This window comes from Trematomus bernacchii, unplaced genomic scaffold, assembly GCF_902827165.1.
Source record: "Trematomus bernacchii unplaced genomic scaffold, fTreBer1.1, whole genome shotgun sequence".
Lineage (NCBI taxonomy): Eukaryota > Metazoa > Chordata > Actinopteri > Perciformes > Nototheniidae > Trematomus > Trematomus bernacchii.
The window spans coordinates 65,460-90,405 of NW_022987651.1; the positions used below are offsets into that span (position 1 = coordinate 65,460).

Genomic DNA, 24,946 nt, shown 5'->3' on the forward strand with positions numbered 1-24,946 from the left:
GGGGATTTTAAGACCGCGGAGGATACACATGTGCAGACTCGAAATGTTCCGCAACGATGGACGCCGGCCTCGGTAGAATTCCAAGTATCCTGGACATTGGAACAGTCCTTCGGCGGCACTCGATGACGTAGTATGCTTGAAATAGTGGCTCTGGAGCAGCCTTCCTCGACATTGAGAAACACCCTGTGTATCCTCCGCGCTCTTAAAATCCCCACAATGCTTTGCGCACGGACCAATTTCCAAAATGTAAGGCGGGGCCTCTCATATGACGCACACCTGCACACTCGCTAGCCTGTTCCATTCTTCGTTCTCCGAATGCCAGGATTCTTGCCTCGCTTCTGAAGGACCTGACTCGGAAGGACATGTCCTACCAAGGAAGCGTCCTCGACTTTGAGAAACAGCCACACTCTCACAACACATTGCACGTGATAAGCTAAGGGGCGGGACATCTCTAAGCCAATCACAACAGAGCCGGCCAGCTAACCAATCAGAGCAGACTGGGCTCTGAAAAGAAAAGTCGGAGTTTTGGGGAAAATAATTCAGATTTTCGAAAATCTTAATTATTTAAAGAAAGCTAACCAATCAGAGCAGACTGGGCTCTGGTTTCAGACAGAGGGTGAAAAGAGGTGCTGCAGCACAGGCAGTATGAGAACAATAAAGAGCTTTTTGAACATTAAAGGTGGTGTAGGTAAGTTTGAGAAACCGGCTCGAGATACACTTTTTGTTATATTCCATGGAATGCTCTTAACATCCCGATAGCAATGAATATCTGAAGTGCTTTGACAAAAAATCCATAAATAAATATCATCTGTGGAAGCCGTAGTACTGTAAAAAGCACGACCAATCATCTGAGTCGGCCCCGGCTAAAATAACTGGATGGCCTACCTGCCTGTCAGCCTTCCATCGGGGCACAAACTTATCTCGTGCCCTCATTGGTCATGTGCGCGTTCGTGTGTGTTGGAGGAGGGGCTCTGTAAGGAAGTGGGAGATTTTCTCCGGTTGTGTATTTTCAAATTCTAGCGCACTCGAGCCGGTTTCTCAAACTTACCTACCCCACCTTTAAAGTGAGTTTGTGAAGAAGTAAAACATGACTTTAGTGACATCTGGTGGTCAAATGAGATGTACTTTATTAAAAAGAGTGGTACTTTAATTTAACCAATATTCTGCAAGACAAACAATGATCGTCTGTAAAGATAGAAAGTAGAATCAGAGTTTAAAAAAAATATATATTTATAAAGTAAGGAATATTGAAAATTACAAGATTTTTTTAACAATATGATCAGCATGCTGGCTCTGATGACTACATACAAATAAATACAAATGGATAAAAAAGAACAATAAATAATGGGTATCAGGGAAAAGAAAACGTCTCAAAAATGAATGGATGCAAAGGGTAAATAATATTGAGCCTGAATTTAAGGGTTTTTCCAGATTTGAACGTGGCTCCAAATTTCAAAGCAAAAATCTCTCAAACTTTTTCCTAAAATCACGTTTTATTTTATTTAACAAAATGCAATAAACTCCAACGACAAACAAACATGAGCAGATAAAAAAGTCACACAAAAAAAAGCAACCAAACAATATTTACATTGTACAGATTCTGATCTTCTCTAAAAGGGTTAACGTTAAACTCTGAAGACATCTTGGTCTCCTCCTCTTCCTCATCTCCTCCTCATCTCCTGGCACTTCTCCTGTTCTCCAGCAGCAGCACGGTCAGCCGGCTCTTTAAAGAGGGCAGTTTGTTGCTGTAGTTCTGCTGCAGGACGGAGGTCAATTGGAGGCGGAGCTTCTGCAGGGCGCCGATCGGGGGGGAATTCAGGAGACAGTGGAAGAAATCCAGCCAAAGGTCGCGGTGAGGGTTCCTGAGGAGGAAGAGGAAACAAAATCACACGTCAATGATTAATTATTTTGAGATGTTTACACTTTGGATTGTTTATTTCTAGTCTTTTTAAATGTTTAATGTGCAATGCCTTGTCTTTGTATGCCGCTGCGACGCAAACATGTCCCACATTGGGATCAATAAAGTACTTTTTCTCTCATCTCAGGTCTAACCACAGGGGGTTAAATCATAACTGTGATTTAAATGACCAGAGCCACCAAGTTAGCGATAGCTAGCTAGATAGATAACATTCGCTTACTAGCTTGTTAGATCGCAGACGCTTAAGTAGCTTAATTAGCATTAAGTGCTACGTACAGAAGAGAGGTCTTTCGTGTTTTAGATTGATAGCAGCGTTAGCTAGCTTGTAAAGTAAATAGCTAACTTCTACTATCTAAATTGATAGATAAGAAGCTAACGTAAGCTAGCCAACTAGTGTGCTAGCCATTATGTTAGAAACACCAAATGTTACCAAAAATGTCCCAAATTGGGATCAATAAAGTACTTCTTATAGATATATTAAATCATAACTCTTAATTTAAATGACCAGAGCCAAAAAGTTAGCGATAGCTAGCTAGATAGATAACATTCGCTTACTAGCTTGTTAGATAGCAGACATTAAGTAGCTTAATTAGCATTAAGTGCTACGTACAGAAGAGAGGTTTTTGGTTTTTAGATAGATAGCAGCGTTAGCTAGCTTGTAAAGTAAATAGCTAACTTCTACAATCCAAGTTGATAGTTTAGGAAAGTGACACAACTAAATCCTACTTTCTTCCCATCCTCCAGATCAGATCACATTTGCAAACCAGGATTGAAGATGAAATCAAATGTATACAAGAACAAGGCTGATGGTATATTATATTTAGCATTTGATGAATGACATTGTATTTAACATCACCTTCACATCAGCTGTTCATTCACTATTTACCTTCAAAATCTGACCTTCACCATCATCTGTATACACACCATCTTTACGAATGAATTACCTTCTGAATACTCCGTTAGTCTTCCACTCTCCGCCTTCACTCGTCACCTGCATGTACGTCCCGAACAGCATGCAGTACACCGTGCCTGCTATCCCAAAGTAATCCGTCTGAAAACACAAACAAACAGTGAGACCTCGAGAGAAACCTGCATTAAATTAATGAATAAAAATGCTGGTTATTTTTCACTTTTTCTGCCTGTAAATAAAGGCTATTATTTACTATCCCATGTTCTCCTGTCTCTCACATGTTCTCCTGTCTCTCACATGTTCTCCTGTCTCTCACATGTTCTCCTGTTTCTCACATGTTCTCCTGTTTCTCACATGTTCTCCCGTCTCTCACATGTTCTCCCGTCTATCACATGTTCTCCCGTCTATCACATGTTCTCCCGTCTATCACATGTTCTCCCGTCTATCACATGTTCTCCCGTCTATCACATGTTCTCCCGTCTATCACATGTTCTCCCGTCTATCACATGTTCTCCCGTCTATCACATGTTCTCCCGTCTCTCACCTGGTAGCTCCAGGGTTTCCCGCTCAGCATCTCGCTGCACTGGAAGCCGGACGTCTGACACTTTCCGGTGAAAGCAGTGCCTTCTGGGAAAAGGTTCATATCGATGCTCTGGCCGAGATCAATGAGAACCAAACCGTGATCCACGCTCTCCAGATCAAAACCCCGGTTCTCCAGGAACCTGAGACACAAGCACAGGAACCATTGTTGTTACACTCTGAATACTTCTACTTTACTCAAGTACAAGATCTGGATACTTCTCCCTCCTCTGGTAATAATACACACACACACACATATATATATATATATTTGTACTACCTCTCCCCCAGCATGAAGTTGTCGGGCTTGATGTCGGCGTGGATCAGCTGGACGCCGTGCAGCGCCTCCACCATCTTCAGGATGCAGACGCTGAAGTAGATGACGAGCGGCTGCGGCATCACTTTGTCACTCAGAGTCTTGTAGATGTTCACTGCGTTCTGAGAGCAGATCAATGATGAGAGCAGATCAATGATGAGAGCAGATCAATGATGAGAGCAGATCAATGATGAGAGCAGGATCAATGAGAGCAGATCAATGAGAGCAGATCAATGATGAGAGCAGATCAATGATGAGAGCAGGATCAATGATGAGAGCAGATCAATGATGAGAGCAGATCAATGATGAGAGCAGATCAATGATGAGAGCAGATCAATGATGAGAGCAGATCAATGATGAGAGCAGGATCAATGAGAGCAGATCAATGATGAGAGCAGATCAATGATGAGAGCAGGATCAATGATGAGAGCAGATCAATGATGAGAGCAGATCAATGATGAGAGCAGATCAATGATGAGAGCAGGATCAATGACGGGACTTCTTTCTGTGGATTGATATGACTTCACAGGCTATATCCCAGCCCTTAAATGGACCAATCAGAATGGAGTATTGCCCTACCAGCAGGGTGCCGTAGTTGTGCAGCTCGCCCAGCATCACGCTGCCGTTGTGGAACAAGTGGGCGGAGCTTAGCCGGCCGAACAGCTGACAGAGACCGAGAGGCAGCCGCGCATCAAGCTGAGAGTCGATGTAAAACTCCCAGGGGTTCGCTGGCTTCTGAACCTACACACACACACACACACACACACACACACACACACACACACACACACACACACACACACACACACACACACACACACACACACACACACACACACACACACACACACACACACACACACACACACACACACACACACACACACACACACACACACACACACACACACACACACACCACACACACACACACACACACACCACACACACACACACACACACACACACACACACACACACACACACACACACACACACACACACACACACACACACACACCACCACACACACACACACACACACACACACGTAATTACATCCAGTTTAATATCCATACAGCAGAACATTGAGGGGGATTCACTCAGACTTTTATTAAGAAAGGTCAACTGTATGTATTGAAGAGAAAAATGTTTTGATAGGAATTGATAAAAAAATTTTTGATATACACACACGGCACTTTTCGACAGTCTTTGCAATTTACAGAAGCACGTTGCCCATAAACTACATGTCCCACAATGCATCTCATTTTGTGGCATGCGCACTGAAGAGACTTGCAATTATTTGCCTAGACTTTTGCTTTCAGACGTAGTTAATTATGAAGTTATTACCCTATTCGATAATAATCCAATGCAGAGGCAATAATGTAATATAACACATTATTTTATATACATTATATTTGTATAGGATGAACATGGAGCAGATGAAAAGCCACTCTAATGCACTGAGAGTGTGCAGTGGGCATATAAAGGTTATTTATGCCGAATAATGGGCGTGAAAAGGCGGGTGTTTACCTTCAGCACCACTTTCTCAGAGGTCATGAGGTCGGTGCCCTGGTAGACGGTTGCAAACGCCCCCTGTCCGAGAACACAGTCCACTCTCAGAGACTCCTTTCCTGTGAGGAGGACAGATTTAGTGTTCAACTCATTTCAATCTTCTCTTCACCTCCAAGACACTTTAAGGATGTTTAAAATACATCCAGAAAATCGAATATTTTGCACGACGTGATAACATTTAAAGTCAATGCAAAGACACAGATTCGCCCGGGTGGCAGAAGACACTTAAAATATGTAAAAGACACTTAAAATATATAAAACACACTAAAGGACAATTAAAATATATAAAAGACACTTAAGGACACTTAAAATATATTAAACACGGATTTGCCCTGGTGGCAGAAGACACTTAAAATATATAAAACACACTTAAGGACACTTAAAATATATAAAACACACTAAAGGACAATTAAAATATATAAAAGACACTTAAGGACACTTAAATATATTAAACACGGATTTGCCCTGGTGGCAGAAGACACTTAAAATATATAAAACACACTAAAGGACAATTCAAATATATAAAAGACACTTAAAATATATAAAAGACACTTAAGGACACTTAAAATATATAAAACACACTAAAGGACAATTCAAATATATAAAAGACACTTAAAATATATTAAACACACGGATTCGCCCTGGTGGCAGAAGACACTTAAAATATATAAAAGACACTTAAGGACACTTAAAATATATAAAACACACTAAAGGACAATTCAAATATATAAAAGACACTTAAAATATATTAAACACACGGATTCGCCCTGGTGGCAGAAGACACTTAAAATATATAAAAGACTTAAGGACACTTAAAATATATAAAAGACACTTAAGGACACTTAAAATATATAAAAGACACTTAAGGACACTTAAAATATATAAAAGACACTTAAAATAATAAAAATGAAATTAATGACGTGGCTACGCTTCATTCGCGGGCGTAACATTTTTTTCAACTATAGCAATACATCTGCATGACTCTGTCTCTTTAAGCCAATCAGCGGTGAGGATCTCAGCCTGTTGTCACCGACATTGAATCAGAAAACCAAAACATCAGCCGTTAGCTGTTAGCACACAAAGCTAACAGTTCCTCATATCTGTTCAGAAACTGGAGAAAAGTCTGTATGACGTTGTCGTGATTGTGTACGAAGCAGCTACTGGTTTATACTAATCGGTATACGTGTGTTATAATAACATCACGGCAAAATATGTTTATTTTCTTGTTGGTATCTACATGGAGATAAGCCCCGCCTTCTCGCCAGCGCGTCGAGTTTGAGTGACACAAGTAGACACCAATATTGAAGTTGCACGAGTAACACGGGATAAATCAAGGTGTGAATCAAGCCCCCAGGAAGTACTCTGTACTCTGAGGAAAATATTCCTAGTGGCCAAAAGGCGGTACTACAATTTCCATTACCATGAGGATATATTAAACGTGTAGATCAGTATGAGTGGATGCTCACCCATGCTGATGGTGGATTTTGGTGAGATGTTGGGAACGTTGCACTGCCATGTGATGCAGCGAGGGTGAGATGTGACACGGGGGTTGAGCGAGAAAAGTAACCCTGCGATCAGGTCATCGTCCCAGGGATCTGAGACCAGGTTCCCCTGCGTCTTGTCGGGGCTCGTCATGGATTCATCGTGCAGAAAAGACGCCTCCGGGCTCATGGGAACGTCGGCAATCCTCTTTATGGGAGGACTATGGAAAACGTCCAGGTCAGAACCCCCCCGAGGCTCCTGATGGTAGCTGCGTCATTGGTGGAGAAACGAGAGCATATTAGCTTTAATATATTAGATTTCTATCATTAAAGATCTTAAAAGTTCCCTTTTTATTGACATTTAAAGGTCTCCTATTATGCAAAATGCACTCTGATGTCTTCTCTACATCACCATGTGTCCCCGGTGTGTCCCCGGTGTGTCCCCGGTGTGTCCCCGGTGTGTCCCCGGTGTGTCAGCAGACTCTCAAAGTGTCAGGAAATAAACCCCTCTCTCTTTTCCTCCGTACCCACATCTCTAAAAACGGGGGAACAACGGAGCTGATCCAGATTTGCTGCGTCATGACCACATTACTAAAATGTGGGCGGGCTTTACAGCCACGGGCCAATCAGAAATGTTGCTGTCAGAAACAATGAGACATGTTCTGGAAGTAATATGGTCTGTGTTTACATTAGCATGCTAACACTCAGAGCTAACCTGTACTGGAGAGTACTTTGCCGTACTTAGTTCATCAGAACTCTTTAGTTCTCATGCACTTAGTACAGATCGCGTTCACACCGGAATAAGTCCCTGAGGGTGGATTACGCAAATGAAGCCGCTGACGTCACTTCTTCTTCTTCTGCTGCTTTGGGTTTACTGGCAGGCCGCAAACAACTTCACGGCGTATACTGCCACCCCAAGTCCCCGGCCGGAAAAGGGGGTGAAAAGGTTCTCATGAACTAAGTTCTAGTTCCGGATTTTTTTGGTGTGAACGCAAATTTTCGGAACTATATCGGAAAAGTACTCCGGTGGGAAAGCGCCTTATGTGTAAAGAAGACGTTTTTTAATTTTTTTTTAAATCTTCAGACCCAGAACCATCTCTTTAGTAACAGCTGAAATAGAGGGGGGTGAGGCTAGAATGATCTGTTTGGTTTTTTGAGCAAAACACTTCAGAGACATGCTTTTTATATATTTTTATATATCTGAGATAATGTATGCCGACAAATAGCCTGATAGGAGACCTTTAAGGATCTGTTTGTATGTATTGTGTTTTATATACTCACTCTGGGCTCCTGAGGACCAGCCAGTCTGGTTTTGGCATGTAATCCGGACTCATGGGGACGTCCTGGACCTGGTTCTGGGCCTGGTTCTGATCCTGGTTCTGGACCTTCTCCAGTGTTGGGGTATTCCATGAATCCTCCATGATGGTGAAGGGTTCTTCTTTGGTGTAAACGTCCCAGTTTGAGGCGCCTAGCGGACAGAGGGTTTCTGGATCCTGGAACTGATCCTGGAACTGATCCTGGAACTGGTTCTGGGCCTGGTTCTGGACCTGGTTCTGGAACTGATCCTGGACCTGGTTCTGGACCTGGTTCTGGAACTGATCCTGGACCTGGTTCTGGAGCTGGTTCTGGACCTGGTTCTGGAACTGATCCTGGACCTGGTTCTGGACCTTCTCCAGTGTTGGGGTATTCCATGAATCCTCCATGATGGTGAAGGGTTCTTCTTTGGTGTAAACGTCCCAGTTTGAGGCGTCTAGCGGACAGAGGGTTTCTGGATCCTGGAACTGATCCTGGACTTGGTTCTGGAACTGATCCTGGACCTGGTTCTGGACCTGGTTCTGGAACTGATCCTGGACCTGGTTCTGGACCTGGTTCTGGACCCTCTCCAGATTTGGGGGTTTCTGTGAATCCTCCATGATGGTGAAGGGTTCTTCTTTGGTGTAAACGTCCCAGTTTGAGGCGTCTGGCGGACAGAGGGTTTGCTCCCTGAAGGAGAGCTTGGCGGGAGGGGGGGGGTTCACTAAGCTGGAGGAAGATGATGAAGATGAAGATGAAGGAGGCGGGGCTAGACCCTCCCCCACGATGGTGCCGTGACCCCCGGAGGACTGAGCCAGTTTACTGAAGTCAGTGTCGTCAGACGGGCTCTGCTCCAGGATGGGGCTGAGGAGGGAGAAATAATAAAAAATTCATAAAAATGACACATTTTAAATATAAAAAAGACACTTAATATATATATATAAAAGATACTAAAGGACAATTAAAATATATAACAGACACTTAAAGACACTTCAAATATATTAGACTGAAGTTAGTGTCGCTCCATGATGGGGCTGAGGAGGGGGGGGGAAACATTTAAATAATACAAATTAGAATTAAATAATACATTTTATTTATAGAACGACCCCTAGACACTTTGCAGAGCAAACATTCTTCAAAAACAACACACTTAAAATATGTCAGGTTACCTGAGTTTTATCGTCGGACGTCTGATAGAAGCATCGTCCTCAGCGTCTCCACCATCACAGTTACTCACTGGAGGAAAAACATACATTATCATCAAGAACATAGCGGTTGTGTCTAAATGAGACGACTAAACGTCATCACGCCCAACGTTAGCCACCTTTAGCTTAGCGGTGGTGACGTGAAGTCATGTGACCGTGCTGTAGTTCCTTTATAGCCCAACATTAGCCACCTTTAGCTTAGCGGTGGTGACGTGAAGTCATGTGACCGTGCTGTAGTTCCTTTATAGCCCAACATTAGCCTCCTTTAGCTTAGCGGTGGTGACGTGAAGTCATGTGACCGTGCTGTAGTTCCTTTATAGCCCAACATTAGCCCCCTTTAGCTTAGCGGTGGTGACGTGAAGTCATGTGACCGTGCTGTAGTTCCTTTATAGCCCAACATTAGCCACCTTTAGCTTAGCGGTGGTGACGTGAAGTCATGTGACCGTGCTGTAGTTCCTTTATAGCCCAACATTAGCCACCTTTAGCTTAGCGGTGGTGACGTGAAGTCATGTGACCGTGCTGTAGTTCCTTTATAGCCCAACGTTAGCTTTTTACTTCAGAAATCATAAAGAGGTGTTAATATGTGGAGACGATCCTGCTGAACTAAATGTTTGTTTGACACAGAGATTGTTTTCTGCCCTGCTCCACTTTTGTACCTTTGTCCGCGAGGAAGTTGAATGTCATCTTGTTGGTGAACGGCGTGGAGACGAACTGGGCCAACAAGGCGAAGTCAGTGGTGCTGTTTGGACAGGGAGCGAGGGAGTGGAGGGAGTTGAAACCCCACATCGTGCTCTCATCTGGCATCAGGTCGGTCTCCTGATCACAAACACACAGGAAGTTAAAACAGACCAGAACCGAGGCCAGACAGGGCGTGGATAATATTTATGTAAAAACATGTTTCAAATAAATATGATGGCATCTGTTTCTAAATGTAGTTGATATCTACGGAGGAGGATTAGGCCACACCCAAGATCTGAACTAAAGTGTCCTCAAAATAAAAAATGTTTGAGGGAATAAAATCTGGATTTGGAGAAAATAGTGAGGATTTGCAGAATGTCCGATTTTTTGGAAAAAATAAGATCATTTTGAGGGGGGAAATATGAAACAAAAAGTATAAAAGAAAATTTAGAATTTTGAGGGAAAAGAATCAGAATTTGGAGTAAATAGTCATGATTCGCAGAAAGTCATAATTTGGAGAAAAAATGACAGAATTCGGAGGAAAATAATCAGAATTTTTTTGGAAATATTTAGATTTTTTTGGGGGGAAATGAGAATTTTCCTCATAATTCTGAATTATTTTCTCAAAATTATGACTTTCTGCGAATCATGACTATTTACTCAAAATGAGAATTTTTAGGGGAAAATCTGAATTTTGAGAAAAAAAATCAACATTTTCAGGGAAAAAAATTTGAATTTTGAGGGAAAACATTGAATTTCCAGCTTCCTGTGCTTTAAAAATGAACTTGTGTGTCTTGTTTGATATAACAGTACCACACAAATTAGAAATGTTAACTTATAGATCATTACAATAATCAAGCCAAATAAAGGATAAGCATGTTGTTGGACTTTTGTACGCAAATAATAAATAAAAATGTTTTTGCTTTGCTGTTTTGAAAAACAATAAGTGTTTAGGATTTATTTTCCTTTTCAAATGTATACTTTAAAAATAAAACAGGCTTACATTACACAGAGACAGTGCGGTAAAACGCCTTTAGATGTTTCTGCCATAGTATTCAGTAAACTATGATGAGAGTACGGTGTGGATGTGACCTCTGAACTCACGTTGGGTTTGTTGGAAACAGGGATTTCAGCGAGAGCTCTGATTGGTTTAGACTTCACCACAGAGGGAGCAGCAGTACTACAAAAGGGCAACAAAAAAAACACAACAATAATAATTAATAAAAACGTTAATTTAATTGAAGAATCAAAGAAAAACACATCATAAGTAATCTTTTTAAGTATTGTCACGTGTTTAGCTGGTAATGAAACACGTTCAGAGTGGGGTTTTTTATATTTACCTTCCATTTTCTTTGTCGGTGTCGTCCTGGAAGACGGTGAACGGGGCGGCGGTCGGGGGAGCACAGAACGAGGAGGCGCCTCCTTAAAAACGAAGAAATGTAGTAAAAACGTTAACCTTGGCGCCGGATATCTGGTTGTGTGTGTGCATGTATATCTGGTTGTGTGTGTGCATGTGTATCTGGTTGTGTGTGTGCATGTGTATCTGGTTGTGTGTGTGCATGTGTATCTGGTTGTGTGTGTGCATGTATATCTGGTTGTGTGTGTGCATGTGTATCTGGTTGTGTGTGTGCATGTATATCTGGTTGTGTGTGTGCATGTGTATCTGGTTGTGTGTGTGCATGTATATCTGGTTGTGTGTGTGCATGTATATCTGGTTGTGTGTGTGCATGTATATCTGGTTGTGTGTGTGCATGTATATCTGGTTGTGTGTGCATGTATATCTGGTTGTGTGTGTGCATGTATATCTGGTTGTGTGTGTGCATGTATATCTGGTTGTGTGTGTGCATGTATATCTGGTTGTGTGTGTGCATGTGTATCTGGTTGTGTGTGTGCATGTATATCTGGTTGTGTGTGTGCATGTGTATCTGGTTGTGTGTGTGCATGTATATCTGGTTGTGTGTGTGCATGTGTATCTGGTGTGTGTGTGCATGTATATCTGGTTGTGTGTGTGCATGTATATCTGGTTGTGTGTGTGCATGTGTATCTGGTTGTGTGTGTGCATGTATATCTGGTTGTGTGTGTGCATGTGTATCTGGTTGTGTGTGTGCATGTGTATCTGGTTGTGTGTGTGCATGTATATCTGGTTGTGTGTGTGCATGTATATCCCCCCTGTGTGTGTAATGTGTATAAATAAATAAATGGAGTGTTGAGAGGCATATTTACCATTCCTCTGGTACCCGTCATCAAAGGTGTTCTCCGCGGCGTGGAGAACAGACGTGTTGTTGAACGGATCCTGGAAGAGCGTTGGGGCCTGGAACATGTCCATGATCACACCTGGAGGAAAGGGAGCACACTTCATCACTTAGAGAACATGTCCATGATCACACCTGGAGGAAAGGGAGCACACTTCATCACTTACAGAACATGGTTCACTTTGTTGTGATGGAGAGGAGGAGGAGAGAGCAAGACGGGGTTGGACATTTTGAGGGATGTTTGAGAGTGTCTATTTTCAACAGAGAAATGTGTCCGAAATGTCCTGAATCAATACGGGAGACTTAGTCCCGTGGTAGAGGTACGGTAAGATAGCTTTTACGTTTTTACTTTTATGTACGCACCACGACATCAAGTGAAGTTCCTCGTACGTGTTTAACCTACCTGGTGATGAAGCTGATTCTGAGTCTGATTACCCCACCATTGATGGATGGGTATCGTTGAGGTTTTAACGGTACTACTACTTTTATCGATACCGCTTATCGATCCGGTCTTTTAACGGTACTTTTATCGGTTCTTTTGGAGAGAAAAATTAGGTAAACTAACTAGAGATGTCCCGATCCGATCACGTGATTTTCAAAAGATCGGGGATCGGGAATTCTTTTTTTTTTTTTTTATTTTATTATTTGATTTAATGTTACAAAACAAAAATGACCATGTTCACGTCTTAAAGTCATCCTGAGGCCTTAGTTTTGGTTTAAAATGACACAACATCATGTATGTGTTGCTTCTTTTGGGCTTGTTTTCATAGACCTGGTTGCTTATTTCTCTCAAATCTGGCAACAGAGTGGGCGCAGTGTCTAATAGTAGCAGTAAGCTAACGAGAGGCTACGTTCAGCCGGTGTAACGAGAGGCTACGTTCAGCCGGTGTAACGAGAGGCTACGTTCAGCCGGTGTAACGAGAGGCTACGTTCAACCGGTGTAACGAGAGGGCTACGTTCAGCCGGTGTAACGAGAGGCTACGTTCAGCCGGTGTAACGAGAGGCTACGTTTCAGCCGGTGTAAAGAGAGGCTACGTTCAGCCGTGTCAACGAGAGGCTACGTTCAGCCGGTGTAACGAGAGGCTACGTTCAGCCGGTGTAACGAGAGGGCTACGTTCAGCCGGTGTAACGAGAGGATACGTTCAGCCGTGAATAACGAGAGCTACGTTCAGCCGGTGTAACGAGAGGCTACGTTCAGCCGGTGTAACGAGAGGCTACGTTCAGCCGGTGTAACGAGAGGCTACGTTCAGCCGGTGTAACGAGAGGCTACGTTCAACCGGTGTAACGAGAGGCTACGTTCAACCGGTGTAACGAGAGGCTACGTTCAACCGGTGTAACGAGAGGCTACGTTCAGCCGGTGTAACGAGAGGCTACGTTCAGCCGGTGACTCGGGAGTCGGGACAGAGAAAATGTCAGGAGTTTGGAAGTATTATAAAATTGAAACAGTGAAAAGGCCAAAAGAATAACAGCCAAGATAGCTGAATTCATCGCGTTGGATGACCAGCCGTTATCTGTTACCTTTTTTTTCTCTTAATGCATTGCATAAAGATCGGATCGGGAAAAATCGGTATCGGCAGATTGTCAAAATCAAATGATCGGAATCGGATCGGGAGCAAAAAAAGGTGATCGGGACATCCCTAGAACTAACTAAACAAATTGAGAACAAAACTAACATTGCTTTTTATTTTAATTAAATACATAATATTTCACATCAAAAGAAACAACAATGTTTTAACAAATGGTATTAAATAATGTGATGACAGAACTGTAAACAGAATATCTGAAACTTTAACAAACTAAATAACTCCGTTCCCTCTAATCATTAATCCATGTTTGAATCATTGAGTTAGCTCCGTGTGTTGCTGCTAGCATACATATCACCTGACGTGGAAACGTTACTCGTGGATGGGGCTACAGAGCTACTAGAGAGACAGTCCAACCCGGTGCATTTCTCCGTCTGAACGTGGTGCACTTTTGCTAAATGTTTAGACAAATTGCTCGTGTTACCGCCCTGACATGCTGAACTCTTATTGCACTTTAGGTAACGAGCATTGTCCACATCGAGACGGGTAAAGTTGAACCACACCTCGGAGCGCGTTCTCTCCGCCACCTCCTCCGTGTGTGTGTGTGTGTGTGTGTTGCTGCATGTAGCAGCCGTGTGTGTGTGTGTGTGTGTGTGTGTGGCTGCATGTAGCAGCCGTGTGTGTGTGTGTGTGTGTGTGTGTGTGGCTGCATGTAGCAGCCGTGTGTGTGTGTGTGTGTGTGTGTGTGTGTTGCTGCATGTAGCAGCTGCGTGTGTGTAAACTGCCCCGCCCCCTCGCAAGCAGGCGGGCGAGAGAGATCGGAAATACTGAAAATAATTATAGACGCATTTTACAGTCTTTCTGCGTATTAGAAACACTAAAACTGCAATATAATGTGTGTGTAACAATAATACACATGAGATATGTTTTAAATGTCTCAAGTACCGATAAAAAGACCGATAACGTCGGAGCTTAACGGTACCACGGTCTTTAATAATTCAGCCCTCGGTACCCATCCCTACTGCTGTCACTATTGAGCAGAAGGAGTTTCCCTCTCATGCTAAACTCTACTTTAACCCTCAGATGCATGAGTGGGTCTTTGTGGACCCGGTGAGGTGGTTCTCTTAAAGTATCTTTGTAATTCAAAAAATGTATCATTTCATATTCCAGCTAGTCCTCAAAAAACATGTTTTGGATATCATGCCATTCACATTTTAAATTTACATTTTAAGAAATTGTGGTTTTTGTATTAGTACCCCAAGCTTCCATAAGTGGGTCAAAACTGACCCGCATGCATTTCCTATGGGATCCTACGGGAAAATATAATACTAAATATTATACAAGTGTTTTTTTTAACCAAAATGACAAAAATGACATAAAAACACATATTATTCTAATACGGGTCCTTTTAGACCCACTTATGGAAGAGAGTAGGGTCCATCACTCTCAGGGCATCTGAGGGTTTTAAACTAAAGGAGTGATTCTGAAGCGTCGGCTCACCCATCGCCTCTCTGGTGTTCACGGTGGGAGTCGCCTGAACGAAGCCCAGAGACGAGTTGGGGGTGAAGTGAGACAGGTTACAGGTTCCTTCCTGAGACACTGAGAGACAGACAGGGAGAGAGAGAGAGAGGTTACAGGTTACTTCCTGAGACACTGAGAGAGAGACAGACAGGGGGAGAGAGAGAGACAGACAGAGAGACAGACAGAGAGACAGACAGAGAGACAGACAGAGAGACAGACAGAGACAGGGTGTACTCACTGTTGAGCCTCTCCTCAAACTCTGGGGGGCGAGCAGCTTCCCTGAGGAGAGGAGAGAGAGAGGAATTAGAGAGGCTCTCTCTAAAGGTTTCTGTGCACTGGCATGGAGATCTCTAAACTGGTTAACCAATCACAACAAAGCTGGCCAGCTAACCAATCAGAGCAGCTCTGGTTTCAGACAGAGGGTGAAAAGAGGTAGCAGGAGAGGACTCTTTAAGGTAGAGACACTACATACTGATATACACCTGAACATCAGCAGGAGAGGACTCTTTAAAGTAGAGACACTACATACTGATATACACCTGAACATCAGCAGGAGAGGACTCTTTAAAGTAGAGACACTACATACTGATATACACCTGAACATCAGCAGGAGAGGACTCTTTAAAGTAGAGACACTACATACTGATATACACCTGAACATCAGCAGGAGAGAACTCTTTAAAGTAGAGACACTACATACTGATATACACCTGAACATCAGCAGGAGAGGACTCTTTAAAGTAGAGACACTATATACTGATATACACCTGAACATCTGCAGGAGAGGACTCTTTAAAGTAGAGACACTACATACTGATATACACCTGAACATCAGCAGGAGAGGACTCTTTAAAGTAGAGACACTACATACCGATATACACCTGAACATCAGCAGGAGAGGACTCTTTAAAGTAGAGACACTACATACTGATATACACCTGAACATCAGCAGGAGAGGACTCTTTAAAGTAGAGACACTACATACTGATATACACCTGAACATCAGCAGGAGAGGACTCTTTAAAGTAGAGACACTACATACTGATATACACCTGAACATCAGCAGGAGAGGACTCTTTAAAGTAGAGACACTACATACTGATATACACCTGAACATCAGCAGGAGAGGACTCTTTAAAGTAGAGACACTACATACTGATATACACCTGAACATCAGCAGGAGAGGACTCTTTAAAGTAGAGACACTACATACTGATATACACCTGAACATCAGCAGGAGAGGACTCTTTAAAGTAGAGACACTACATACTGATATACACCTGAACATCAGCAGGAGAGGACTCTTTAAAGTAGAGACACTACATACTGATATACACCTGAACATCAGCAGGAGAGGACTCTTTAAAGTAGAGACACTACATACTGATATACACCTGAACATCAGCAGGAGAGGACTCTTTAAAGCATGGAGTCATGTCACAGTAGAGTTACTCACTGCTGTGTGTCGTGGTTCTTCTCCTGATGGTTCTCCTGATGGTTCTCTTGCATGAAAACCTCTGAAGAGGTGCATGCTGGTCCGTGCAGCGACACGTTCATCTTCTGCTCAGAATTTGTGGATTGTGGTAAATACACGCTCCTGTCAGCGAGGACAGGTGCATGCTGGGAACCCTCTGAGGAAGAGGAGTAGGCTTCCTGGATGAAGGTGGGCTCGGTGTGAAGTCTCAGACTCAGAGAGCGTCTGCTGCTCAGACGAGGACGCACTGATGCATGCTGGGTAATATTAGGGAACAAACCGGGGTCTGATTCCACAACAGAGCGCTGCAGCAGAGAGGGGACAGGAGTTATCTTTCATAAAAACACATCAGCATGTAGTAAAAGTAGAAGTACTCAGATCTTGTTCTTGAGTAAAAGTAGAAGTACTCAGGTCTTGTACTTGAGTAAAAGTAGAAGTACTCAGGTCTTGTACTTGAGTAAAAGTAGAAGTACTCAGACCTTGTACTTGAGTAAAAGTAGAAGTACTCAGACCTTGTACTTGAGTAAAAGTAGAAGTACTCAGACCTTGTTACGTTGAGTAAAAGTAGAAGTACTCAGGACCTTGTAACTTGAGTAAAGGATAGAAGGAATCAGACCTTGTACTTGAGTAAAAGTAGAAGTACTCAGACCTTGTACTTGAGTAAAAGTAGAAGTACTCAGACCTTGTACTTGAGTAAAAGTAGAAGTACTCAGCCTACCTGTGAGTAAAGTAGAGAGACCTCTTGTAAAGTAGAAGTACTCAGACCTTGTACTTGAGTAAAAGTAGAAGTACTCAGACCTTGTACTTGAGTAAAAGTAGAAGTACTCAGACCTTGTACTTGAGTAAAAGTAGAAGTACTCAGACCTTGTACTTGAGTAAAAGTAGAAGTACTCAGACCTCGTACTTGAGTAAAAGTAGAAGTACTCAGACCTTGTACTTGAGTAAAAGTAGAAGTACTCAGACCTTGTACTTGAGTAAAAGTAGAAGTACTCAGACCTTGTACTTGAGTAAAAGTAGAAGTACTCAGACCTTGTACTTGAGTAAAAGTAGAAGTACTCAGACCTCGTACTTGAATAAAAGTAGAAGTACTCAGACCTCGTACTTGAGTAAAAGTAGAAGTACTCAGACCTCGTACTTGAGTAAAAGTAGAAGTACTCAGATCTTGTACTTGAGTAAAAGTAGAAGTACTCAGACCTTGTACTTGAGTAAAAGTAGAAGTACTCAGACCTTGTACTTGAGTAAAAGTAGAAGTACTCAGACCTTGTACTTGAGTAAAAGTAGAAGTACTCAGATCTTGTACTTGAGTAAAAGTAGAAGTACCAGAGTGTAGGAATACTCTGTTTCAGTAAAAGTACTGCATTCAAAATGTTCCTCAAGTGAAAGTAGAAAAGTATTCTCATCAAAATATAGTGAAAGTAGCGACAGTAAAAGTAGTCATTGTGCAGATTGGTCCATTTCAGAATAATATATATGATATGTTTTATAATGATTGATCATGAAAGTGTTCTCAAAGCTGGTAAAGGTGCAGCTAGTTTGAATGACTTTGTATACTGCAGGGTAGCTTGTGGATTTACTCCAGGTGGAACTAAAGTCTGATTTAACACTTGGTTAGATTTCACATCATTCATCCACATCTGTGAAGTAACTAAAGGTATTAAATACATGTAGTGGAGTACAAGTACACCACTTACCTCTGAACTGTAGTGGAGTAGAAGTAGCATAAAGTGGAAATACTCAAGTAAAGTAAAAGTACCTGTAATTGTACTTCAGTAGGAACAGATGCTCACCCTGTGTGCTGCCGGCTGGACGCTCAACCCTCCAAAGTCCTCCAGCTCCTGGTTCACTTCCTCCAGATTATATTTCGCCTGCTGGTCTTCCTCTTCCTTCTTCCTCATCTTCTCCTCATCTAGAAAACAAAACAGAAAGGCTAGAACTAAACGAACACCAGCACATACTAGGGATGCCAGAAACTGACCATGATCACATTAGAAAATCGGACAGCCCTGAGGAATATTAATAGATTATTCTTGGCTGTGTATCGCTAACAAGGAAACAACACCTCCACGGAGCTCAGCGCGACTCACAACGTCCCGACCAATCAGAGCACACTGTGCTCACAGGGAGGGGGGGGGCTGGAGCTATTGGAGCTACAACGAGCCGTTAAAGGCAGAGAGTGAAATTCAGTGAATACACGTAGTTTACAGAGATGCTGTTTGAGAAACCAATGTGAGTTTGGAGAGATGCTGTTTGAGAAACCAATGTGAGTTTGGAGAGATGCTGTATGAGAAACCAATGTGAGTTTGGAGAGATGCTGAATGAGAAAACCAATGTGAGTTTGGAGAGATGCTGTATGAGAAACCAATGTGAGTTTGGAGAGATGCTGTATGAGAAACCAATGTGAGTTTGGAGAGATGCTGTTTGAGAAACCAATGTGAGTTTGGAGAGATGCTGTATGAGAAACCAATGTGAGTTTGGAGAGATGCTGTATGAGAAACCAATGTGAGTTTGGAGAGATGCTGTATGAGAAACCAATGTGAGTTTGGAGAGATGCTGTATGAGAAACCAATGTGAGTTTGGAGAGATGCTGTATGAGAAACCAATGTGAGTTTGGAGAGATGCTGTATGAGAAACCAATGTGAGTTTGGAGAGATGCTGTTTGAGAAACCAATGTGAGTTTGGAGAGATGCTGTATGAGAAACCAATGTGAGTTTGGAGAGATGCTGTATGAGAAACCAATGTGAGTTTGGAGAGATGCTGTTTGAGAAACCAATGTGAGTTTGAAGACATGCACAATATAAATCTATTCTAGTAGGCCTCAACAATGGAATTATGATCAGTGGAAATGGCCATGACATGGGACCTTTAATACTTTTAATAAATCAATTTAGCAAAAATTAAGGCTATCAACTTTTAATACTTTTCCAGACCCCTGTTTAATGAACTAAAAGCATGTTTAGTGTCTGCAGTTTGATTTATAATCATGTTCTCACCCCTCTCTCGCTCCTCCTCGGCTTGTTTCGCTCGGATCTTCTCAAAGTACTTCCTGGCTCGGACCTCCTCGAAGCAAAGTTCAGATCCTTCACACTTCAGATCCTCCGTATTATACTGTGAAACCGTCTGAACGCCCGAACTCTGAGAGGAGGAATATTGATATATATATGAGTTGCAAAAAAAGTAATGAGGCCTCGCTGCAAGTTATCCCTCTGATCACGCGGCCACATACTAAACAAACTACAGACTCCACTCCCAACTTCAAAATGATCGTATTGCTTCCAGTTAGACAATACTGCACTACTGTCACATAGAGCTCTGAAATGACCCAATCGACCAATCGGAATCGAGTGTAATAAAGTGTGTTAAATTGTTACGGATAATATTGAAAGTCACACACCTTGTGCTGAGCAGCAGGTTCTCGTTGAGAGGACATCTGGTTTGTCAGGTTGGAGTTTTGCAATGGTGTACGACTTGGTGCTGCACAAGAAACACATGGGATTAAAACAGTTAAAGGCGGATATGAAAAATCCACTGGAGAACAATGAAGTCATTAAAGGTCCCCTATTCTGCAACATCCACTTCTTCATCAACATGTGTCCCCTCTTCTTCATCAACATGTGTCCCCTCTTCTTCATGTCTCTTCTACATCAACATGTGTCCCCTCTTCTTCATGTCTCTTCTACATCAACATGTGTCCCCTCTTCTTCATGTCTCTTCTACATCAACATGTGTCCCCTCTTCTTCATGTCTCTTCTTCATCAACATGTGTCCCCTCTTCTTCATGTCTCTTCTTCATGTCTCTTCTTCATCAACATGTGTCCCCTCTTCTTCATGTCTCTTCTACATCAACATGTGTCCCCTCTTCTTCATGTCTCTTCTTCATCAACATGTGTCCCCTCTTCTTCATGTCTCTTCTACATCAACATGTGTCCCCTCTTCTTCATGTCTCTTCTACATCAACATGTGTCCCCTCTTCTTCATGTCTCTTCTACATCAACATGTGTCCCCTCTTCTTCATGTCTCTTCTTCATCAACATGTGTCCCCTCTTCTTCATGTCTCTTCTACATCAACATGTGTCCCCTCTTCTTCATGTCTCTTCTTCATCAACATGTGTCCCCTCTTCTTCATGTCTCTTCTACATCAACATGTGTCCCCTCTTCTTCATGTCTCTTCTACATCAACATGTGTCCCCTCTTCTTCATGTCTCTTCTACATCAACATGATTTTGGCCACTTGATGATGTCATAACGATGTTTTGTCTTGTGTAACCATTAGCCAATCAGCAACCAAGGTAACCCCCCCCCCCACCTTATCACCTGAATCTCCTCCTAGAGCACCATTGAGTTCTTTGTAACCAAATGTCTCTCAGAGGGGCGTGGGGAGGGGCTCCTTATTTTCATCTAAAGTAACAGACAGAGAATCAGCACTTTGGAAACGGGGCTGAAACAGAGGGGATTATGGGTAATGCTGCAATGATCTGTTTGGTGTTTCAGCCAATCAGAGACAGGCTCTGGATATATCTGAGACCTGTGATATATTGATGAAGAGGAGGATGATAGGGGACCTTTAAGGAAAGTAAAGCACTCCTCTCACCTGATACTGGAGCCTGGATATGGTTTCTGATTTGAAACTGCCTGCAGATCAGATCACATTTAAATTAATATTTTAATGGATCAATTGCAAAATCAAAAGTCAACTTTATTGTCAATCTTTCAGTTTGTGTGTACAGAGAGATCAAAATACCGTTTCCCACCATCCAGAATACGAAAACAAATATATATAAAAAAATATAAAATCAGTCAAGAATTAGTTATTATTTATTATTCCCCAGGTGCGTATTTCTCTGTGTTTCCTGAAGAGGTGGGAAGTAGTGGAGTACAAATACTTGTGAAGGATGTGTGTACTTGTACCATCTCTCTGTGTACCTGTGTTCGTTGAGCACGGTTTCTTCCGGCTGAGCTTGGTTCTCTAAAGCTTTCTGGAAAACATCCTCGGCCTGTTCGATCTTCCCTCTCTGCTCAAACTGTTTCGCCCAGGAAACGTAAAGCGCCGCCGTCCTCCTGCCGACTCCTTTACTGAAAACGTGATTGTACACGGCCACTGGGTCCGGGTAAAAGCTCGCCTGAAACACAGAGGGACAGTTAAAGAAACGCTACTTTGAGTATGGGTAACAAAATGTAGAAGTATTACGGATGTATAATGGAGCTGCAACCGTTTCTCAGAGTGTGAGGTGGTTAAAAAAGTCAGAAAACGGCATTTTATTTGACAGTTTGTCAGGAAAATGAACTTTAAACGGTAGATGAATTATCCAAATAAGTGCTTTTCTATACGTGGCCATGTAAGCCTGAATAACAGCAAACTGTGGTAGTTACTAATTGGTTTTTTATTGATTTATCTTTTGCTTAATTTTCAGAAAATGTCAAAAAAATACCTTCACAATTGTATCAAAGTCAAATGTGACTTGTTTATACGTCTTCACCGTTGAAAAACCCCAACATATTTACTTTATCGTGATAAAAAAACTAAGAAAAACAGGAAATGTAGATCTTTGAGACGTCTGACAACGCCTTTTCTTTCATATCTCTTGCCTGAACTTTAACAATTATCAAAATAACAGGTGATATTCCAGAGAGACTCACACATCTGATGCAGTAGTTGACATATCGGATGTCATTTGCGTATTTCTCCACGTTCAGAAACTCCTTCACCAGAAGGTCCAGAGCCTGAGGCAGTTCACTGCTGGCTGCCTGGAACTCCAAGTACACCATGAACCTGAACACAGAGGAGACATCACTATACAGAGAAGACATCACTATACAGAGAATATATCACTATACAGAGAAGACATCACTATACAGAGAAGATATCACTATAGAGAGAAGATATCACTATAGAGAGAAGTACACAGAGAAGATATCACTATAGAGGGAAGTACACAGAGAAGATATCACTATAGAGAGAAGATATCACTATAGAGGGAAGTACACAGAGAAGATATCACTATAGAGAGAAGTACACAGAGAAGATATCACTATAGAGGGAAGTACACAGAGAAGATATCACTATAGAGAGAAGATATCACTATAGAGGGAAGTACACAGAGAAGATATCACTATAGAGAGAAGTACACAGAGAAGATATCACTATAGAGGGAAGTACACAGAGAAGATATCACTATAGAGGGAAGTACACAGAGAAGATATCACTATAGAGAGAAGATATCACTATAGAGGGAAGTACACAGAGAAGATATCACTATAGAGGGAAGTACACAGAGAAGATATCACTATAGAGGGAAGTACACAGAGAAGATATCACTATAGAGGGAAGATATCACTATACAGAGAAGATATCACTATACAGAGAAGATATCACTATACAGAGAAGATATCACTATAGAGAGAAGATATCACTATACAGAGAAGATATCACTATACAGAGAAGATATCACTATAGAGAGAAGATATCACTATAGAGAGAAGTACACAGAGAAGATATCACTATAGAGAGAAGTACACAGAGAAGACATCACTATAGAGAGAAGATATCACTATAGAGGGAAGTACACAGAGAAGATATCACTATAGAGGGAAGTACACAGAGAAGATATCACTATACAGAGAAGTACACAGAGAAGATATCACTATAGAGAGAAGATATCACTATAGAGGGAAGTACACAGAGAAGATATCACTATAGAGAGAAGTACACAGAGAAGATATCACTATAGAGGGAAGTACACAGAGAAGATATCACTATAGAGGGAAGTACACAGAGAAGATATCACTATAGAGAGAAGTACACAGACAGACAGATATTTTTATCTTATATTCTGATTTAAATGTAAAAAGCATTAGCTAAACTTCAGATTACTCACGAGCTCCAAGAATCCAGAGGGTCGTCTCCAGTATACAAACTCATGCTTTTCTCAAATACCCTAAACCAGGGAAGAGAGGGGACATTAAGAAGAGAGACAGCGACACAGAGATTCACTTTATAACAGGGGGGGGGGGGAGTACTCTCTGTACTAGAGTAAAAGTAGAAGTACTCAGGTCTTGGACTTGAGTAAAAGTAGAAGTACTCAGATCTTGTACTTGAGTAAAAGTAGAAGTACTCAGATCTTGTACTTGAGTAAAAGTAGAAGTACTCAGATCTTGTACTTGAGTAAAAGTAGAAGTACTCAGATCTTGTACTTGAGTAAAAGTAGAAGTACCAGAGTGTAGGAATACTCTGTTACAGTAAAAGTCCTGCATTCAAAATGTTCCTCAAGTCAAAGTATAAAAGTATTCTCATCAAAATATAGTGAAAGTAGAGACAGTAAAAGTAGTCATTGTGCAGATTGGTCCATTTCAGAATAATATATATGATATGTTTTATAATGATTGATCATGAAAGTGTTCTCAAAGCTGGTAAAGGTGCAGCTAGTTTGAATGACTTTGTATACTGCAGGGTAGCTTGTGAATTTACTCCAGGTGGAACTAAAGTCTGATTTAACACTTGATTATATTTCACATCATTCATCCACATCTGTGAAGTAACTAAAGGTATTAAATACATGTAGTGGAGTACAAGTACACCATGTACCTCTGAACTGTAGTGGAGCAGAAGTACAAAGTAGCATAACATGTAAAGTACAAGTACCTCTAAATTGTACTTAAGTTAATGTACGTAGTTACTTTACAACACTGCTGTATACGTTGATTACATTCAGAGAGCTAGCCGTTAGCATCAAGCTCATACCGGGAAACGTTAAAGACAACAAATGCTGACTTACTCTATATTAGAAAGATGATCCATTCTGCATTCAGTTTGAAACTAAAGTCCTTAAAGTCCGGAATGTCTTGTGGTTGTTTCCGAAAAGTCAAGTGTTATATTGTAGTAGTTTTTTAGCTTTAAAACATCAATTTCTCCCGAAGACTTGCATCGTTTCTAGACGTGTCGCCGTTTCTAATACATTTGAATTTTCGCGCTCGACCAATAACAACGCGAGAATTCCAACGTGCGTCAATAAGCCCCGCCCACACGAGTGACGAAGTTCCGGTGTAAAAAACCGAAATAAAAGATTAAAAAATACACAAGATATCCTAAAATGATCCAAATTAAAGATGTTTTTCCGTAACAGCAGCAGAGGTAAGACATTGCACATGAAGGAGAAGTAAATACAAATGGATTACAATAACGATATACATATTAAAACATAAACAAAATACCCAAAACAGTCAAACA

General features: G+C 41.7%; 1 protein-coding gene across 2 annotated transcripts; it reads right to left on the minus strand.

The window, feature by feature from the left end:
- Positions 1 to 1,137: 1,137 nt before the first annotated feature.
- LOC117486377 (mitotic checkpoint serine/threonine-protein kinase BUB1-like) lies at positions 1,138 to 24,655 on the minus strand. Of its 2 annotated transcripts, none has more exons than XM_034134796.1 (25): positions 24,495 to 24,655; positions 23,598 to 23,657; positions 22,360 to 22,492; positions 21,646 to 21,842; positions 21,314 to 21,354; positions 20,117 to 20,196; positions 19,716 to 19,857; positions 18,513 to 18,631; positions 16,708 to 17,030; positions 15,490 to 15,530; positions 15,231 to 15,329; positions 12,179 to 12,289; positions 11,296 to 11,377; positions 11,060 to 11,135; positions 9,934 to 10,093; positions 9,242 to 9,308; positions 8,447 to 8,936; positions 8,061 to 8,164; positions 6,765 to 7,048; positions 5,257 to 5,357; positions 4,303 to 4,464; positions 3,688 to 3,845; positions 3,373 to 3,550; positions 2,863 to 2,969; positions 1,138 to 1,862 (listed from the first exon to the last, which is right to left on the minus strand). In XM_034134796.1, the coding sequence occupies exons 1-25, from the start codon at positions 24,515 to 24,517 to the stop codon at positions 1,673 to 1,675; spliced, it is 3,528 nt and encodes a 1,175-aa protein (XP_033990687.1). In that variant the 5' UTR covers positions 24,518 to 24,655; the 3' UTR covers positions 1,138 to 1,672. The 2 variants fall into 2 exon arrangements, with proteins under 2 accessions (XP_033990687.1, XP_033990686.1); XM_034134795.1 differs by having other exon boundaries at positions 8,061 to 8,302; positions 8,387 to 8,936.
- Between the last annotated feature and the right edge of the window lie 291 nt (positions 24,656 to 24,946).